The sequence below is a fragment of the Apteryx mantelli genome, chromosome 3 (genome assembly GCF_036417845.1).
Source record: "Apteryx mantelli isolate bAptMan1 chromosome 3, bAptMan1.hap1, whole genome shotgun sequence".
Lineage (NCBI taxonomy): Eukaryota > Metazoa > Chordata > Aves > Apterygiformes > Apterygidae > Apteryx > Apteryx mantelli.
The window spans coordinates 39,336,508-39,356,615 of NC_089980.1; the positions used below are offsets into that span (position 1 = coordinate 39,336,508).

Below are 20,108 nucleotides of genomic sequence, written 5' to 3' on the forward strand. Positions count from 1 at the left end.
AAATACGAAGGAAAAACAAACCATTTTCTCGTGGGTATACAGAGTATCTCCAGATCAGACTAGGGTGCACTGGTAGGGTTTTGTCCTATATCTGTCCAAGAATTGAACTTAAAAAGTTCTGCAAATACTTCGTCTGACTGCTCACATTAACACACAAATGACTAAAGGAAAGGGGCCGATTTAAAAAATGTCCAGATGTCTGAGATACTACACATAGAAAAAAAGCTAAGTTATAGCAAGTATTTAAATTCAATTTTTTTGTTAATCAATAAAAATGACAGGCGTGCTCTTTGCTGACTACTGAGAGGCACAATTATTTGAACCTGTACTCAGGAAGACAGAGAGGATTTTAACTTCTACTTCAGAAAAGGGTAAAAACACCAAAAGAGACATTGGAATTCATACACACAAAATTTAACCTTATGCCCGAAGAAGGGAATTTGCATGACAGAATGTGTGGAAACACAAAATCCTTAGCAAAATAATAATTAAAAAAAAAAATCGGATAAAAAAAAACAGGTTTTGTAACAACTATCCTTTACAGTAATTGAATATATTTAACAGCCCTTTCAAAACAAAAGAATATTCAGAACTGACACTTACTGGTTGGTGAAATAATAGCCAACTTGCAGCCATGTTTGTAGCCAGGATCTACTCCCATCAAAGTACGACCCCTAACAGGGCTGGTCAGAAGCAACTGCCGAAGATTTCTTCCAAACATCATTACAGACTCTTTCTCTGCATCAGATGTTAACTTTGATCTTAGAAGGATGAAAGCAGAAAGCATTTTTCCTCCACTTAGCTTTCAAACACACTTTTGAATTGTTCGAAAGTTGTAAGTTTTTTCCAATAGGTCTTTATTACCTTCAAATAAACATTGCACTTTCAATGAAGTTTTTGACACTTTTTTAAAAGGAACAGTTATATGGCCATCTCATTCTGGTGAGATGAATATTACAAGTATAGTAGAAATACCTGTAAGTCTTATAAAAGCATGCACCCATACCAACTTCAATTGAAACATTCACTCATCATAACTTTGAGTGGAGAGCAATTTCCCATCAAAGCTTGTATCTGCTTGCAAAGAAAACTGGGTTTGAAAAAGGCATGGGTTGAATTCATCATAATTTCCCAGTTCCAGTGAAAAATCACAACTCAGGAGAAGAGGGATTATCATTTAGGCCAGAAATGGACTAGACAGAAACAGGAAGGGTCTACCCAATTAATTGCTTACACTCTATCACTCATGAGACATCCAGTCTGGTCTATGAATTACGTTATTTAACTAGCATAACGAAGTGTGCTGATTTGATGTCGCTCTGTGAGGGTATTCTGCTTGCTCAGCAAAACACAAACCAGAAAGTTCACAAGTTCGTAATATTTCCCATCTTTCTCTTTTCCATGTTTTTCAAAAGAAGGAATGGAAGTGAGTCAGTGCACCAAGGACTGACTTGGGTGGCTTTAACACTGTGCAGTAAGTATTCTCGTTTAGGTGAGACAAATCACAGTTGTCTTAAGTAAAGGTGTACAAGATGCATGATGTCTTATTTGTCAAAAGTGGCCAGTGAGAGAACAACTGGTAAAGACAAATATTTTTGTCATTGTATGACTTCTAATATAAGAAAGCAAAATTGAAAAGTTATGGGACACAAATATTCTTCATCACCTGTTTTGGGGCTTTTTTTTTTTTCTTTTTCTTCCCAGATATTCATTTCCATTTCCAACTGCATTCCATGGTCAATAACTAGAATAATTAGGCAAGCAAAAGCATTCATAACTTTAATACCATCTGTACAACTCCTTTCCTTTTATTCATCACTGAAAGGATTGGACATCTTCAGATGTTGGAGAACTTAAGAGTCTGACTTGAGCATGCCAAAGATCCAGTCATATACCCAGCTTAGCTCTGTCTCATCACACAGTGGAAAAGAGGGATCTGGTAAGTCCTCATCATCTCTCATTTGTAAAGTGGACTAAAGATCCTCTTGTCAATCTGTGGTAAATGGCCTGTATCTCTGATCTCTTAGTCATTCACATTTTTGGGTATGCAGCTGTGGGTTCAGAAAGACAGACTGCTGTCATCAGTGAGTTTCTGTGAATTTGACAGCATTTTACATGCAGCTGGTTCTACAGCTTCCCTCACAGCCAGTCCATTGTGCCCATTCTGAAGGTCAGAGCAGCCAAAGAGAAGAAAAAATATTTTAAAGAAACAAGCAAACAGAAGACTGAATGACTGAAAACCACAACAGGCTTCAGGACATATGGAGAAGTGGCATATTAGAAACTTGACTCCTTCACCCTCTCTGTCCTAAACTATCCCCCCCCTCCAGTAGGTGTGCTAAATTTCAGTTTCATGATATCTTGTTAATGCTCAGTCAACTGTTCTCTTCCACACATTATTGGTAGAGCATTTTCTAAGGAAGCATGCAAAAGGAGATGAATCCCCCTTACTCTCCCACCATGTTGTTTCTGTACAGAATATACTAAATTAACACAGATATTATTTAGAGCTAGATGGTGAAGGGTAAACATGCATTCCAAGACTCCCTAGGAATTCAAATGTCCTCTCAGCACCAAAGAGCTGATGCTCTGGATATCACCACCACTAAAAACAAGCATATGGGAATGGCAGTGCTAGTTGAGACAAGCGGTCCCTCTATCCCAATATCTTGTCTCTATTGCTACACCACTGCTATAAGCAGCTCTCTAGGGAACAGGAATAACAGCACTAGCACACCTGTCCCATAATCTTATCCTAGCCTCCAACTATTTTCAGCTCAGTAGTCCACAACAGATTTCTTGTCCAACTATTCGTCCAGTCTCCCACTGAACCCATGTGCATTTCTTGCATCCAGAGTCCTTTAGCAAAAGTTCTGTAGGTTCATCACAAACCATACGAATAGCTGTCTCCTTTTGGTTGGAAGCTGATTCCTCTTAACTTCATTTGATGGACCCCTGAGTTCTTTTTTTATTGAATGAGACAGTAAAAAAATTATCCTTAGAAACCTTATACCACTCATCACACAAGTCTTCTCTTTTCCAAGCTGAAGACTGCTAGCCTAGTCAACCCTTCTTCACACAGAAACCATTTCATACCTTGTTCATTACCCTTTTTCCCCTTCTCTGGGACTTTTCCAGTATTAATACATTTTTTGAGATGAGAGGACCAGAACTGTACATAATATTCAAAATACAGGCAGACTATATCATTGGTTCTGTTTTGTCTCTATTCCTTTCCTAAATAATCTCAACATTTTATCTTCTGAGCACCTAATACTTTTGTGGAGGTACCTTCCATAGCACCAAAGTCTTTTTCCTGAGAGCAGGGCAGCTCAGAGCTCATTGTTTTCCGTGTAAAAGGAGAATTATATTTCCTTGCAAGCATCACTTTACAGTTATCTGCACTGAATTTCAGTTGCCATTTCATTGCCTGGTCATCCAGTTTTGTAGCATCCTCCTGCGATGCATCACAGTCTGCCTCATTCTTGAAGTATTAAATAAATAAAAAAAATCCAAACCACAAAACCACCTTCTTCCATAGGGAGTCCAGAGATATAGACTGGAGGTGGTTGGCTGAATTCTAGCCCATGCAGTTAGCATAACAATTTGATGTCACTTGTGAGAGACCAGAAAAGACTGAAGCAAATACTTAAGCCTCACAGTCATATGGCTCTTCTACATATGTGCACGACAGAGGTTCAACCAGCAGCTTGTGTGTGGAAATGAAGTTTGTAAGTGGCCTGTAATGAAGAATGGTTGAATGCTCTTGGACTGAAGACTTTGTACAGACACAGAGCCCAAATTCTGCCTTTCATCTATCCCTGAAATATGGGCTCCCTATGGCCACAAGGCCAAGTGTTCCCACATTGCAAATTCACATCAGTCCACCTGCGAAGGGGGTCTTGTGCAGGAATTAAATTTGCCCCTAAACACATGCTATTAGTTATGTGCACCTTATGGAAGTCATGTTTAAAATTGGCATGGATATACAGAAATTTTCATAATAACAGGAAATGTTACAGAAAGTGTCAGGTGCATGGGAGGAACATAATGAATGCCCTTGCTATTACATAATATCCTGTCTTTTTAATTTCAAATATAGACCTCTCTTTTCTCTCTAACTGCCTCCCACTCAATGCTTGAATCAATGACATGATCTACCGTCCCAAGTACTGGCCCTTAATTCTAAGTTTTGGATAGTCATTTGATCCTTGAACAAATATCAAGCTACCTTGGACAATGTAATATCCTTTTCTTTTTCAGTGCACCACTGGCTTCATCCAAATGGCAAGATTCCCAGCTTTATGTTTTTCCAATTTCTGACAATTCTCATTAATATTACGGAGATATAAGGCAAAGGAGGATAGTGGTCCTCCTCTTTAAACACAAGAACAATGATTATTTTGCAAAATAAAAAAAAGCCCCACACTACTCAGTTGCTATGTTATGAAGAGTACTGATGAAGTCACAATTTCAAGCCCATCCCTTAAAATCTCAGAAGCACTCAGGCATGAGATAACTAACAGCTATATTTCAATAAAAGCAAATAACCTAATGAGCTATTAGTTTCTATATGCACTGTTAGAGGATTCAGTTTTCAAACTGAGATTTAGAACTCCCCACTTCCATACACAATCTGAGAGGCAATCCTTTCCATGGAAAAATGTCTGCAAACTAGCTTCAGGTGCGAAACAAGATATACAGAGAAATGTTTGTGTCTCTGAAGACAGAGAAGAAAGTATTCCCTTTGGGAAAGCATGGAAAATTAGGAAAGGATTATCCATTAAAAAAATATGTCCACGCCGCATCACTTGTATCAAATCTTGATGGAATTATTCCATGCAGTACTGCAACAAAATAAAATGTATTCTGAAGTGCCAAAAGCAACACTGGACATTATTATACCAGATACAAGAAATAATGGTATCCGGCAGAGAGTGGAAGAAAGGAAATTAAACAATAAATAAGGTAACTGTCTTGCTGGCAAGTTTTATCCTTTTGATGACCAGAATTTTCAATGCACTCTTGGAAACTTTCTGCTCCAACATTTAATAATTAAAAAAAAAAAAAAAAAGTGCGGGGGGGCTGGAAATACTAACGCTAAAAGGAGATATTAAGTACTTTAGCAGCCCTTTGCTAATACTCCTAAGAAAGAGCTTCTGTTGGGAGAGGAGAAAGAATAAAAGAAGGATAAGGGTTAAGTCGTCATGGGCCAGGAATACTACTGGCAGGTGTTTTGCATTCCTCTTCATAGGAGATCTGTTTCAGGACTCATCCCACATCACTTCATTCCTGGGCTTTTCCTAACTAGATACTGCCCATCATGCCAAGTTATCACAAAGAGTAAAACATAAGCAGATATCCACTCCTCAGAACAGGCAGCAAGCTTTGTTTTCTTTTCATCTGAGCTTTGTATTCTTTTCATTTGCAAGCTACATCCAGGAAGGAAGGGAAGAAACACTTCAAAACAAAACAAAACAAACAAAAAAACCCCAGAAAACTCTGCAATAATCTGCCACTGCAGCAACCCCTCAGTGTTATATAAACACTCATTTTTAAAAATTGAATTAAAAGAAATTAAAGGTGTTGGCCAAAACGGACCTGTGATAGGAACCATGAAGCAAAAACATGAGAAAAGAAGCTTGAAGAACCCTTATGTTACAGTTCCCTTACTCCTGATAAAGCCAAACACCACTAAAAAGGCAAGTCTCTCTAAAAGAGTTTGATTCCTAGAAGCCTAGGAATGACAACTACTTTCACGCACATTTGACAGAAGCCAACACTTGGACTCACTGTCATGAGATGTTCAGTATTTTGGCCAAACAGTGGACACAGTACCTCCCCTCACTTAGGTAGCTACATGTACTAAGGTCACAAAGAGGAGTGATCTCAACACTTTCAAAATCTCTGAAATTCACGATAGCTAAAACCAGCCTCACCATAGGGCGACTAGTCAAGTGAGTTGAAGCAATCATGCTTGCAAAGTAATGCACAAACACAACATATTGCAGTGAAGCAACCCAAAAGCCATTAGAAGTATCTGCTCTTCAAAATTTCAGCTGTCACTTGCTTTCAGAGGGGAAAAGTGTCCAGCCAACCACGTTCATGAAAACAAGTGCCTGGAAAACAACTCTTCAGTCGAACAGAAACGTAAGAGTGCAGCCAGGCAGGCATTTTTCAGATCAGCACATCTAACAAGTTATATAAGGACTACATTTCAGAATGCTATTGCTGATTTTAGATACTCAATAGTCTCAATAACCAACACAAATCATTTCAACATTTCTGATCCAAGAAACCAGGTCTCTTTGATAAACTCCATTTGAACTCCCTCAAAATAGATTTTAAAATTTAGATCAGGCACCAGGAAGCTTTGCCTGAAGCTAATATGTTAACGCTTTGGGGAGCTTCTCTTGTATTCATAACAGAAGAATCACACCGTCAGCCTCACAAAGCTCTTGCCAGATGTTTTACGGGAAAGAAAAGGCTTCTTCTTACCTAAGAAGGAAGAGAATTAATTTCACCTTAGATACTAAGATTAATTCAGAGGAGTAGAAAAAAAATGACAAGACAGACAAGTAAGATGTAGCAGGACCGTGCTTTTGGCTGGCTATTCTCTCAGAGGAAAACCTTGCTACTTTTCTCCTCTCAGCTTTTGATATGAAATACAGGAAGTGCTGCCATATTACAGCACAGCTACCAGGCAAGTTTTTAGGGCTAGTTTTATAGTACTGCATTTTCCTTTTGACATTTAATGGAAGACTCATCCATATGTCCCTCAAGAGAAAATATGCTTCCTCAGAGTATATAAAGGAATTAAGCTAGCTCTTATGCAATAATTTCTCATACGAAATGTACTAACAGTATTATTTCCATTTTAGAGAAGATATATCTTCAGTATAAGGTTTGAAGTGTTTCAGCTAAAGCCATATAAAAAAATCAAGAACATACCCAAGATCCTTTTCTGGGAGCCTCTTATCCTAGAATTGCTTAGCCATTGGCTACCTAGCTGAACAAGGAGAAGCCCCTATCTTGTCACAATATAAAGAAATCTGACTAATGCAGATGAAGCCCTGTCAGCATAAACAATAAACAGTAGCTTTTTTCTCCTCACAAGGAGACTAGCCATAAAGAAAACTTCAGATGCAAATTAAGCCTGACACAATACTTCATTAGAAGATAATGCTTTTAGAAAGTAGATTTTCTGCCCTTTTTGATCATTTCATAAAGGAGTATATGTTCAGTTCCCGTACTTCACCATGCAAATGCACTACCTAATGCTACTTTGACACTAAGTTTTAAATTTTCTTTAAATTTAGAACAATATTAAACATCTTACATGTGACACTTCATCTAATGACATTGTTACTACATTATCACTAGAAATAAGATTACTGAATTCTCTAGAGCCATTACAATATCCATGGAATAGTATCAGACTAACATTATGACTATTATATTTATCACAAAATGGAGATGACAAGTATGAGGGACACTTCCAGCCACAGCAGTTGCTTTGTCAGTTCCTTTCAGACAGGTAGAGGAAAGGGAGCCAGAACAATGCCACTGACAGTATTCGTGCAGTGACATGAGCAGATCCTGGGAAAATTCAGTGGCATAATGGTTAATGCTAATATGAGGATAATGAAGCAATTCTATTATGGTAATGTAACTCTAAACTGTACTTCATTGGATAAATGTACTGTCAACAACACAGGAACTCATAAATATTTCTTCTTCCATAGCCAGAGGTCAGGTATTTGTCCCTGGCAAGTAATGCAAAAAAAGTGGAATATGGACTGCGTGGGGGGGCGGGGCAGTAAAAAGAACATATCCTAAAAATAACAAACACACTTGCTATTCTGTGACTTCATAGATATAATTTCTTTATCTCAGACTAAACTGGATAGGGCCACAAATGAAATCTATAGCACCAAGACTACACAGTTTATTTCTTCCGAAAACACAGTCAGAAATGTACTGATATTTTCAAATATATAAAAGATTCTAATAAAAGGCAGGGAGGGGTTAAGAAATCAATAGCATGAAAATAAGCAATCATTCTGCACTTACCTGAATTCTCTACAGAGGAGAGGATATATAAGGCGCTTATATGCATCCTCTACTGAATTCTGTAGTATCCTCATTAACTCTGGTTTTACAAAGTGTTTTGGTCTCCATCTGTATACCCATAGAAAAAAAAACATATATTTTCAGCACATATGGAAAAACTCAGATAAAAAAGGAATTTTCCAAAAAAGTCTTCTACATTGAGTGTTACAGTGTAATGCCCTATAAATAGCAGAACTACTACAGCTTTTACGCAAGGAAGTCATAGCTTCAATTGTGAACAGAATCAGACACTAATGCAGTTCATGTTTTACTGTCAGACATGGTACAAGGCCTATTTCTTTTAGATATTAGAACTCAAATCATGTTTTATGTTTTACAGAAAATATAAGAAAAATAAATTAAATCTTACTCTTCACTTAGAGAAGTCAAAACTTATCACAACTGAATGAAGAAGTTGGTTCCATATTACCATTATATTTGTCTTATTTTCTATTCCTTGACACCTAAAAAATGACCAAACATCCTCTACCAATGTCACTACAGGGCTATTGACGTAAGGCAACTGTGTCCAGACAGAAGTTCAAGCGCTAAAATAATGCCAAGTAATGGAACACAATCCAAATTTCGTCTGGAATGCTTTGAGTGCCTCTATTCAAAATGACAATAAAACTTACCAATTTTGCAGCAGTACTTGTTCAAAAAACAAAATCAGTTTGCAAGTTATTTTTCTCTTTCACTGTTACAGATATGTTTAAAGCATAAATAATATTCTAGTAAAAGGCAAAACAAAACCAAAAAATACCAAACAAACCCAGCATTTTCTAAGCCAAAGGTTTTTGCACATTCCCTTCTTTAAGGAGAATGTGCACAGTGGTCAGGGCCACAATGAGTTACTTCAAATTTTGTCCTCAGTTTCAAAGCTCCCCAGAATGCAGATCCCAGATAGGCACCCCATTAACCTTTTTATCTTTGTCAATGTTACTATGGAAAAAAAAATCCTCTGAACAATTACAACTGAATCGCTGAGACTGCCTTCCCAAGGAGAAGGAGAGGGGTGGAAGGGAGACAGCCAGATACATAGTACTCAAATAACATAAAGACTGTGAACATTTTCTATTACAGTCCAGCTGTTTGTGTTTCTTTTTAAAATATTGATAACATCCATGCTTTTCTTCATTTGGTGTCTTTTTTTTCCATGCCTGGGTGACATACGTACATATGGGGGAAGTGTGGGTGTGCTTGCTCCCCCCCACACACATTTTTTTTTTTTTTTGAACTATCTGGATAATTTCTGTAAGGCTTTTTTTAAAATGCAGCAAGATAGAATTATGGCCATCTGAAAACGTGCCCAGATGCAGGCCCAGGCAAAAACAGGGCTGAATTTCACTCTTGGTTTGTTTACTTGTACTCAACTCAGAAATAATGCAAATCCTAAACTGCTCCTACCCAGAGAGCTTTTCAGTTGTTTAAGGGGATCTACAGTTTCCTGTAACACCTTTTACTTTTGTAAGTGTCTGTGTATATAATAGTTGAGAAACGTGTGATCAAGTCAACACTGCATTAATGCATACAGACATGGGAGCAGAATTAAACTTACCATTCAGTTTTACAACTTCCAGAGTTTTGAGTGCTTAGCCACATGACCTCATCACTTCGCTAAGAGTTTTTGCTAATAGTTGTATTATACCTATTTGTAACTGGAGACTTTTTCCATACATATTAAAACTGGCAGAGGCTTTAATTCCCCTTATCGCCACACAATCCTGTAAACATGAAATTTTTTACAGGTGTTAAGTATGACTAAATTCCCCCAGGAAGTATCCTCAGTACAGATAGGAACGAATTTGGAAAGCTGTTCCCCTCTCTCTTCCATCCATTAAAGTTAGTTAGTAAACCTTTTCTCAGCAAGTAGGTTATCACAGCAGATATTTTTATTACCTGCCTATATACAACTAAAAGTGATTCAGGCAAAATCCTGTTAGAAATCCTAAAAGTGCTACAAAACCAATTCTAGGCATATCACAAAACTAAGAATATCCAAATAGCAAGTTCAATTCATAGCAAATACTGTATTTTAATGATTCCAATACTTTGTGAGGAAAGAGAAAAATCCATATTGTTGTGAAAAACAAGGCACAAGCATGTCTGTATGCCTTTAAAGATCATCTAAGCCTAGTTAAACTTCTCCCTAAGACAAAATTTTTATTGATTATTTAACACAGAACTAACTTCTAAAATGCTTTAAATGAATCCCTATTCAGAAAACCTCCATAAAAAAAATAGTATCATCTTACTATGCTCATCAGCCCTCTGTGAACACATGCTTAGAACACAGACCATGATAAACCTAAGTGGCTTTGTATACACTAATACATCTCAAAGGGCGTATTATATTATACATCATCAACAGAATTTATGCAGCCCAGATAAGAACAACTAGTATTAATTAATGACTGTTTCAGAAAGTGTACAGCTAGTCATTTAGACCTGAATTACATAAAGCAGAGCTTTAATTTGTTTTCCTCCAAAACATTACATGAAAGTTATACCAAACTGCTAACCATACACAAAACATTCCTTTAAAGCCTTATAATATGGACTTTACACAGGATCTGAGAATTTTGTCTGGAAACTGCTGTGAAGTCATTTTTTAGGATGCAATCCCACTTTGGAAAATTCACCCCTCTTCTGAAGGAAGAATTCCAAGTTGTCTTTACTCTTAAAACCAGCCAAGCAGAACCTCTTCTGGCTGTTTCTCACTGTTCTTTTCTCCATGCCCCAGTTCACAATTACATCTTCAGGACCAGAGCAGTCCTAGTGCTAACAGAGTTATGTATGCTGTCAAACCCCACAGGGATGCCATTTTCTGGAAAAAAATAGATTTTATTCCCACCTGTAGTGTCAGGTTTAAGGATATGTACTCCTCCTGAGTTTTCAACACAATCCTGAATTTCAAGAAAACATAAATGCTACTACAAACATAAAAAAATATATACTGAACTTGCAAGGAAAATACAAGTCTTCTTAGAGGGTGACTACATGGAGTTCAACACAATAATGAAGAATTCCAGACTTCAAAACCCACTTTCCATTCAGTAGCATTTAATGCTAAAAAAAATGCCTCAGGAGAACAATTAAGGGTTAGCATATCCGTTACTAATTCAATATGCAGTAGGTGATACTGTCTTGTGGCAAGCATACTGGCCAAACTCTCTAGCTAGGTAATATTTCTGGTTCTGCAACTGATTTTGTGTGTGACCTTGAGCAAATTAGTTAATACCTTCCTCAAGTTTCGAACTCCTTGTCCCAAGCAAATATTCTTAACCTTCTGTTCTACCCAGTAAGCCAACACAATAAAAATAATCCTTGGCAGTCATTTCCAAGCTTCTAAAGCAGAATACACGTTCAGTAGGAAATATTTGTCAATTTGGTAACACTGTTGCCAGCCATTTAACAAGCAAGATCAGTATTTGTCATGCACCAAGATGTACTAAAACGATTCCTTCTGAAATTTTTTGGTGGAGGAAAAGTTGCCCCTAAATAGTAAAACCTATGAGCATATATAGCCTCATGAATGCTAAGTATTAATAAACGGTTCCATTTCCAAGGTCAATATTCTTTTTATCTCAGGATGACTCACAAAAGTGTAATCAATCAAAAATATCTCAATTTACATCCCGCTTTCATTTGTGTAGCACTGACAAGCTGTTCCAATAGCTGTGGCTCATAGTGCTTCCAAATTCTGTCACGGATGCAGTAAAAGCAAAACTGATGGATATTTCTTGCCTATAGAATATACATGTTGGGAGGGGGAAGTGTTCTATTACACGTACTAAAACTTAAATGAAACTTAAAGTGTGTTTATGAATCCTGCTGCTTCCCTGAAAAGTGATTTACTATTATACTCAGATCATACTATCCTATTTGGCCAAGGAATGTTTTAATTTCTTTCAGGGCTTCCATACTGGAGGCAGATCTATTAATTTTCTACAGAGAAGAAGTGCATTTTTAACTATATTCCTTTCTTGGAATTGGTGAAGAAGGAAAATACATGTCAAAACAGCATCACAGTATATAATTTACATATTACAGAAAAACATTTTTTCCCAACTTCTTTCTTCCCCTGGTTAATTGAATGTTAAGATGCAAATGTAAGAATTTTTAAGACGTTCTGAAAGCAACACCCAATATCTCAAATTATTGGAAAAGAGAAACCTATCTTTTATATGTGCAGGCAAAATACATGAAGTTTGGATAATAATATTCTACAAAAGGGGCCAAAGTCCAGTTTCCAATAAAAAGACTAATATACGGAACAAAATACTGAACTAAACAACCTATACTTATACCTAATGTTTTGCAACAAAATCTCAGAGAGCTTTGCAACACTAAACAAGCCATAGAACAAGCTTAAAAAAGCAACTTGCCAGAGCAAATCAGTAAGAAATAAAAGAATCACCCACTATTTGCAGCCCAGTTTTCTGACTTAACCAGAGATCACAATTCACAAATTCAGCTCATTTTATATATAAAGATGGGAATCATGGGCTGAAGACAGCCATACTTATGTTTGCCTCATAAAACCTTTTCTTTCCTTTTTTTTTTTTTTTTTTTTTTAAAAACAGGTCAATGAATGCAATTCCGTGTATTTGTGGAACTCGAACTAAAAGTATATACTTAACAGATCTAAAATACTATGTTTTGGATTGGGGGGGTCCAATTTTTATTAGAAATGACACTTTTTCAATTTTATCTCATATTTTGAAGATTGCCACCTTTAAATACTAATCATATATATAAAAGTATTTTTAGAACCTAGAAATAAACTCTATTCAATTTTACAAATTCTTATTGTTAATGACTACTGCATGCAATGCATATTGTAAATTCAAAATATATCCACATTTCATCAAGCCTTTGCATATTTTTAAAAGTTTATTTGATTGAAGAACGGTGCCAGTATTCCCAAAACATGGCCAAAAGCATCATATTCATTAGTATAATGCTGCAGCAGGTGGAAATACAGAATAAGAATTAGCCATTCACTAATTTCATCTAATAAATAATTGTTTAAATTATTCTCTTAATGTAACAAGACATGTGAGGTATGTTTCAGTATGTAGCTGCTCATGCTGGGTGGGGGGAGGGTGGAAGGACAGGGGGAAAAGAATTTCTGTAAGAATATGTGCTTATGCAGACCTTTCATTGACACACCACCAACAGAATTCATTCTTCACCCCATCAGGAACGTTGACCTTCACTGTCAGGATCTTCAGATTTTCCCCTCGGTTAATGGCCAGAATCTGAGTGCAAACATAAATGGCAGAGACAGGTGACACACAAAATATCCAAAAGATAAACTTATCAACATTTGTGTATGCGCTTGCTTGACATTCTGTAGCAAATCACAATGGTGGTACAGTAAAACAGTTCACAAAGCACTAGCATGTACAGATAGCATCCACAATTTAAACACATTAAATTATGCTGTAGCAGAACATGGCATACATTTTCCCTGCAGTCTGCAATCCCAAGATCCAGTTTATTTTACACACAAGTCAGCATGAATTTAGTTGCTGAAATAACCTTATTTAATAACCCAAATTAAAATTCAAGAAATTAATTGAAAAGTGATTCCAATCATAACTAGAGACCACAAAGTGAGAAAGTTTCTTCTATGCTTCAGGCTTCATTTTGCTTCCCAAGAGCAAATCCAAATTTAAAATTAATTATGCATCAGAACATGTGACACTATGGTAATCAGCTTAATTTGTAAGAGGATGAGTTCTTGATTATTTAAACCTAGATCATAAACAGCTGAAAATATTGTAGATACATCTTTAAATTAATATTAATACTCCGGCCTTAAAATGTATGCACATATTTCTGGCACAGTCTTGTGGGTACAAATGCATATTCATGAGTTAAATACAAATCTGGTTGCACAAGTGCTATTTGCATAGAAAGTTCTATTTTAAATGGACATCTGTGACTATACATTTAAAACCAGGATCACAGTACAAATGGCAGATACTGAGAGTTCCCTATTAGTCTCATCTCACTGTAAAGACAATGAATGCTCACCTGAAGCAGACCTTACAGTATTTATTAAAAAGATAATAAATAAAGGCACTAAGGGCTTTGAGAAACAGAATAAAAATTAGAAGCAGCTACAGATAAAATAATACAGGCTTTTAGATTTCATTTTCCTTTCCAAAATTCTTTAAAGTGCAGAAATCATTAAAAAAACTGCTAAAAGTTGATATTCCTATATTACTACACATGTTGCTGTATGTAACAGGCCCTAAGCACTGTCACAATAGAGCATTCTGTGTCAATCATGAACTTTAATTCAATCACTAGCTAACTCAGACATGTCACATATGTTAAATACAACAGTTTAAAATGACTGCAGGACATAGTACCAATTTATATTCCTCAACTTTACTGCTCTTGTGACATACCAAGCCTGACATATCATTGAACAACAAAGCTAATAATAAAAATTGCATGTGAAATATTATCGCATCAGGTACCTTCATTGCCAAAGCAAATGTTTTCATGTAGAGATTAGAAAGACATATTTTAACAAATCAAATGCTTTCATGTTTATTCTGATTTTATTAAAAAAGAGCTAAATGTCAAGCTAAAACAAAATCAAAATGATGCTCAGGAAAAAGAATATATCTGATAGAATTATGTTGTCATCATTCACTACACTGTTAGTGGGGTCAATATTTGCATCGCATTTTATTTACCGGCAACCAGTCTGTAGAATGTTTCATGCAGCCGACCTTAAAACAGCTGTATTGCACAAGCAAATATTTTTAACACCTTTATTCTTAAACAGTCTCTATCCTGTTGTAAATGACATGAATTGAGAAGAATTACAATCTAGGAAATGCTCAGTTAAAAAAGTAACTAATCAATTTCTCCTCTTAAGGTGATGAAGGTGCTTGTTCTTTAGGTAACATTCAATAGACACAAAGTAATCTTTCAGGTCTGGAGGAAGCCTGTTCTTAGGCAAAACTGGAACAGATCCAGCTGAAGAGTTAGTGAAAAAAGCTAACTTTTTTTTAAAAGAAAGCAAGAACAATAATTTGACTTAGTCACAAAAAAGATTTATCAAATCTTATTCCATTTATCAAAAAATCCAACATCCTTCATATTATACCACAGATCTTTATTTTCTAGACTTACTGAGACTCACTGCATAAGTTTTGCCTATTTTGCCAAGTACTTTAATTTCAAATTCTTTTTTAAAAAAGATTGAAAAGAGAGCACTTGCCTCAAGTATTACAGGTTATGAATAAATCTTTTTCCTCCCACCAACTCTATCTTCTCCAAACAGAGGAATGCAACCTCAAGGAAGACACAAATACTAAACTGTTTACTATTAGTCAGAAATTCAAATATACTGGCAAAAGGTTTTTTTTTTCTCCTTAGTTGTGGCAGTGTTTCTATGTCTAGATAGCTAATACAGACAGGCACATCCTGAAAGAGTCTGGCTGGATTCTCTTTGGAGAGAGGAAGGAAGGAATGTCAAAGGAAGGAATGAAGTTGAACTTCTTGATAGCAAAAATGTTCCAGCAGAAAACACCCACAAAATAGTCAGATTAACTGATCATGCCAAAATCTGGACTCATTTTTTTTTATACAAATAACTTTTCCTTACTTCAGGTTCAGTTTTTTAACCTTTTCAGTCAGAAAACCTGACTCCAACCCTTCCGATCATTTATTTCATGGCACGTCTAAACGCATAAAAAACCCAGCTTTCATTAACATTGAACAACAGCACATGAAATAATAGCTTACTGCACACCATTATACCCTATTTTAATATACACTGCAAGGCACACTCATGGCTATAAATATTTTGATCATAGAGTTTATTGTCTTACACATAACATGTGAGTTTACTCCTATTGCCTTTAATTACATGCAGATGTAGAGCAAAGTTAAGGTTGCATACAGGCCTATATCTTGGCAAAAGTACTTGGCAAAGCATGCAAAACTATGTTATATATAAGTATAATATATATTATTATATACTATATATTATATATAAATAGTAAATATAACAAACTATTTTTATCTATATATAAAAAGTATATGCAAAACTTAGTGAGTCTCAGTAAATCTGGGACATAAAGATCTGTGATATAATATGAAAGCTGTATTTTTTTGATAAATGGAATAAGATTTGATAAAGGCCTTCAGCTGATGACCATTTTCAGTGTAGTATTTTATCTGTATAAATAAATACAATCCTTTCTGTGGAAGTCTGTAAAGAGGTGATTTAAAGTTGCTTTCCACTTTTCCATCTAGCTAAATATATGGAGAATGCTCATCTATGAGCAGTCACCAAAGGAGCAGAAAAGGCCTTCAAAATAATCAGTTTTACAGACTGTACCCAAACACAGCTATTTAACATACAGTCTTGGGGGGCTAGAAAGTTTTGAAAATTCCTCCTCAAATTTCCAACTTCTCTACCTCATTTGTAGGTATAGGCTTCTTCTAGAAGTTCTGAACCAAAGCACAGGAATTCTTAACTTAAACTTCTTAAACATTTCTCTCAAAGCAGATTCAAGAATACATTTTTACACAGCTTTCTGAATACAGATAAGACTTCTTCAAAGTCTTAGATGAAAAGACTTTAAGGTATCAAAAAATAAGACTGTAATCCAAGAAAATAAAAGTGAAACACTGATCACTTGCATCAGCAGGATAATAAGGTCTGGTAAATAAAGAGATGGAAGATTATGAGCAAGACTAGTGCAATACTAAGGTCTAAGTTTAAGGATAAAATGGCAGATAAAACACATTTTTCTTTCCTTATTTCACCATCAAAAAGCAAAAGTGAGAAAAAGAAAGAAACCAGAAAGTTAACAAAAACAAAACAACAACAAAGTTGCAACATTTTGAGAAAATCAAGAACTTAAATGCCAAACTGCACATGTCAGAGATGATCATAAAATGCCTTTGTTCCTTGACTAGCACAGAAGAGCCCTAGCATGACTGAGGCCCTGAAACTTCAGCAAAGCACAAACAACTTGGACCTTTAATAATAGAGAAGTGTTCAATATGTTAGAATAAGTCATAATAGTTACATACAGAAGATGAAAGACAACAAGTAAGAGTGCAGAAGACATCAAGTGATAACAGGACTACTTGGTGAAAACATAATAGTTATTACTTTGCTGAAGACCAGGAAGAGGAAAAGAAAGAGGCATTAAGTTTACTGTCTAATAAAAAGCAAGCAAACAAACAAAAACGCTGAAAGAAACACAGATTTTGAGTTAATCCTAACATCAACTAGACAAAATGAGGACATGTCCTGGATGAGGAGCAGCGCAGCCACGTGGTCAGAATCTGGTTTCTAGCCCTGGCTCTGCCTGAGCAACAGTCTCCCTTATGCAAAATGGAAGCAAAATTCTGCCTTAGACAAAAGTAAACCATATCATCACTATTTCAGAAAATACTTGAACACCCAATATAAATCACACATCTCAACATTCACCACTCTCAATGCTGGAAATGCTAAACGCTCTGTGATAACCAATGTGTTCAAATATTCATTTAACAGAAAAGCAGCCAAAGAAAAAACCCATACTGCTTAACACTTAATCTCCTGGTGAATCTACAAACCTTTGTGATATTTCATCACAGTAGTCTTGGTTTGCTCTTTTGACTTTTCCAGACTCTTTAGACACAAGTTTGCACCAGATGATTACTGATATAAATACAGGAAACTTTCTTACTCAGTACAAAGAAAACAAAACAAGTACCTCTTCACACATGTATAGAGGGCCTGCCTATTAAAATCACTTGTAGTAATATTGTCCTGTACCCCACACTGAAGTCCATATTATAGGGTGGTTTAAAATTAGTTTGCATATGCTTGCGAAATACTTCTCCTAATAAATTCATTTCAAGACAGGCAGGAAAATCCATTATTAATTCAAAAGTGTCCTACTGTTTTAAAATGGCAACCAGAGAGAAAATGAGAGCCTACCAAAGATTACAAAAGGAATTCAGTTGCAAATTAAGACAGCCATCTAAACTAAAAGGATGTTTTCAGTTGGAATCATCTAAAAAATAAATAATTTTTTTTTTTTAAAGCTCTGCAACTGTGACTGGGAGGAGAGACAGTTCATGTGGTGATTAGCAATGCATCAGTGCAGAGGTCTTGACAGTTGCATTACAGAGGGCATCACAGTTCAGCAGCTGAGCTTCAGTTGCAGGGGCAGCCTAGCTGTTGAGGCAGTCGCTCATCAGCATGTAAGATTGCTTCATCCGTCATTCCTTTTCCTAGTCATATAGATCTAGGCTTGTAGCTTGGGATAACCAAAGATGTTTTAGAGAGGCAATACTGATGACCTGCTAAACATACCCCTGTTTGCAGGGGCTAGTGCATGGGACATTCCTCAGAGCCTTTTTATTTGGATTGTTCAGCTTCCACAAGAAGCTGCTGCTGATGAGAGCTGCTTTTATAGGTCACCTTCCAGCTCAATGTTTTAGAGCTTTCCCTAATGCTTTTCACCAGTTTCACCTGACAGGTTTAGAGCCAAACAGCTCAGAGGACTCTGGCCACAAGCACAGTTTGAGCTGACTCAGCAGCACAGCAAACATCCAAAGGCAACGCAAAGAGTAAGTTTATCTGAGTTTGCTTCCAATGCTTACACTAACCACAAAGCTTCCACTACTCTGCCACTACTCTTATCACCTAGCCTTTATCCCCCTCCTCATAACACTTGGTAAGTGCTTGACACCAGTGGAAGGGAGGGAGGGGGAAGCACATGATTTATTACCGTAGAGAAAATAAATCATACCAGTATTGAAATCTCTGATACTAGCCAAACTGTTATAAATATTTGTTTAATAAGAATTTGTTTAATAAAAATCAGTTAGACAACAGACAAACTGAGGATCCTCTACTCAGTTTCTTAACACAGTGCTTAAGAGTTTAGTCCTGTATTTCAAGAATCCAAAAGTCTCCGTTATCTTTGGTAATTGAAATGTAAAATCAAATATCAGTAAAATCAGTTTTAAAGCAACAAAATTCAAAAGCAAAGTCATCACTGCTACAGTTAAAATTGTAACAAATAAACCCATAATTTTGTAAGTGTACCTGATGATGCTGAATGTTCTTTATATTACAAGAAAACTCGTGGTATAGTTGGAATTTATCAATATCTTTCTCATTTATATTTTTGGATGACGCCTTTGCCAAAGCTGACTGGATACAAATGTATCTTTGCTGACATCTAAATACAAGAAACAAAATGTTAATAAGGTTTTTAAACATGAAACTTTTAAAAGGTGCTTGTATTAAGTAAAAAATGAAGTTTGGAGTCTGCCCAGTTACAAGTTACATTAACTCTGTAATCATCTGCAGAACTGTATTACATATCTTAATGCTGAGACTGAAATGACTATACCGAATGGAGTGTACCAACAGAAGAAAGCAAACTTCAGAAAATGCAGACCCAGGCCTTCTTGTGAAAGGCATGGTTACTCAAAAGCCAACATCTGCACTTCAGTTTGGTCACTTAAAAACTTCACACGACAAAGTTTAGGAAGTTGCAACAAAAAGTTATAAAAGTAGTCTATGTAATACAAATGTAACATCTCTCTTTTATTTCTACCCAGTGTCAGAACTGACTTCTTGCTTTGAGCACCTAACACTCACAGAAATATTAATTACTTTATTTTTAGAAGTAACTTAAGTTCCAAGCAGCTAGCTTCCTGGACACTCTTCAAAAGTACTGCATGTTAATGATTATTATACATATAACATGTATTAATTTAGACCAACACGATACATCTGTAGAGCACCATGGATCCAATTAAGAAGCTTCTGGTTGTCTGAAGAATGAAAATGGTAGTCTGATAATGACAGCATGTTCTGTACAAAACAACCCACACACTGAAATTAGCCTTTTGATGAAGTTGGCCATTACTCACCACAAATAGCAAACAAGGGTCAACTAAGCAGAATTGAGCAGATTCAGACTAACACTGTATATGCCTAA

General features: G+C 36.1%; 1 protein-coding gene across 5 annotated transcripts in view; it reads right to left on the reverse strand.

Moving 5' to 3' along the window:
• Positions 1–20,108, reverse strand: part of SRBD1 (S1 RNA binding domain 1) — a 144,468-nt gene that overhangs the window by 107,654 nt on the left and 16,706 nt on the right. For all 5 annotated transcript variants that reach the window (XM_067293159.1, XM_067293160.1, XM_067293157.1 and 2 more), the window contains 4 exons: positions 19,205–19,340; positions 13,273–13,376; positions 8,074–8,181; positions 604–761 (listed from right to left, as the gene is read on the reverse strand). In XM_067293159.1, coding sequence (XP_067149260.1) covers positions 604–761; positions 8,074–8,181; positions 13,273–13,376; positions 19,205–19,340 — 506 coding nt within the window. The remainder of the gene's footprint in view (positions 1–603; positions 762–8,073; positions 8,182–13,272; positions 13,377–19,204; positions 19,341–20,108) is intronic.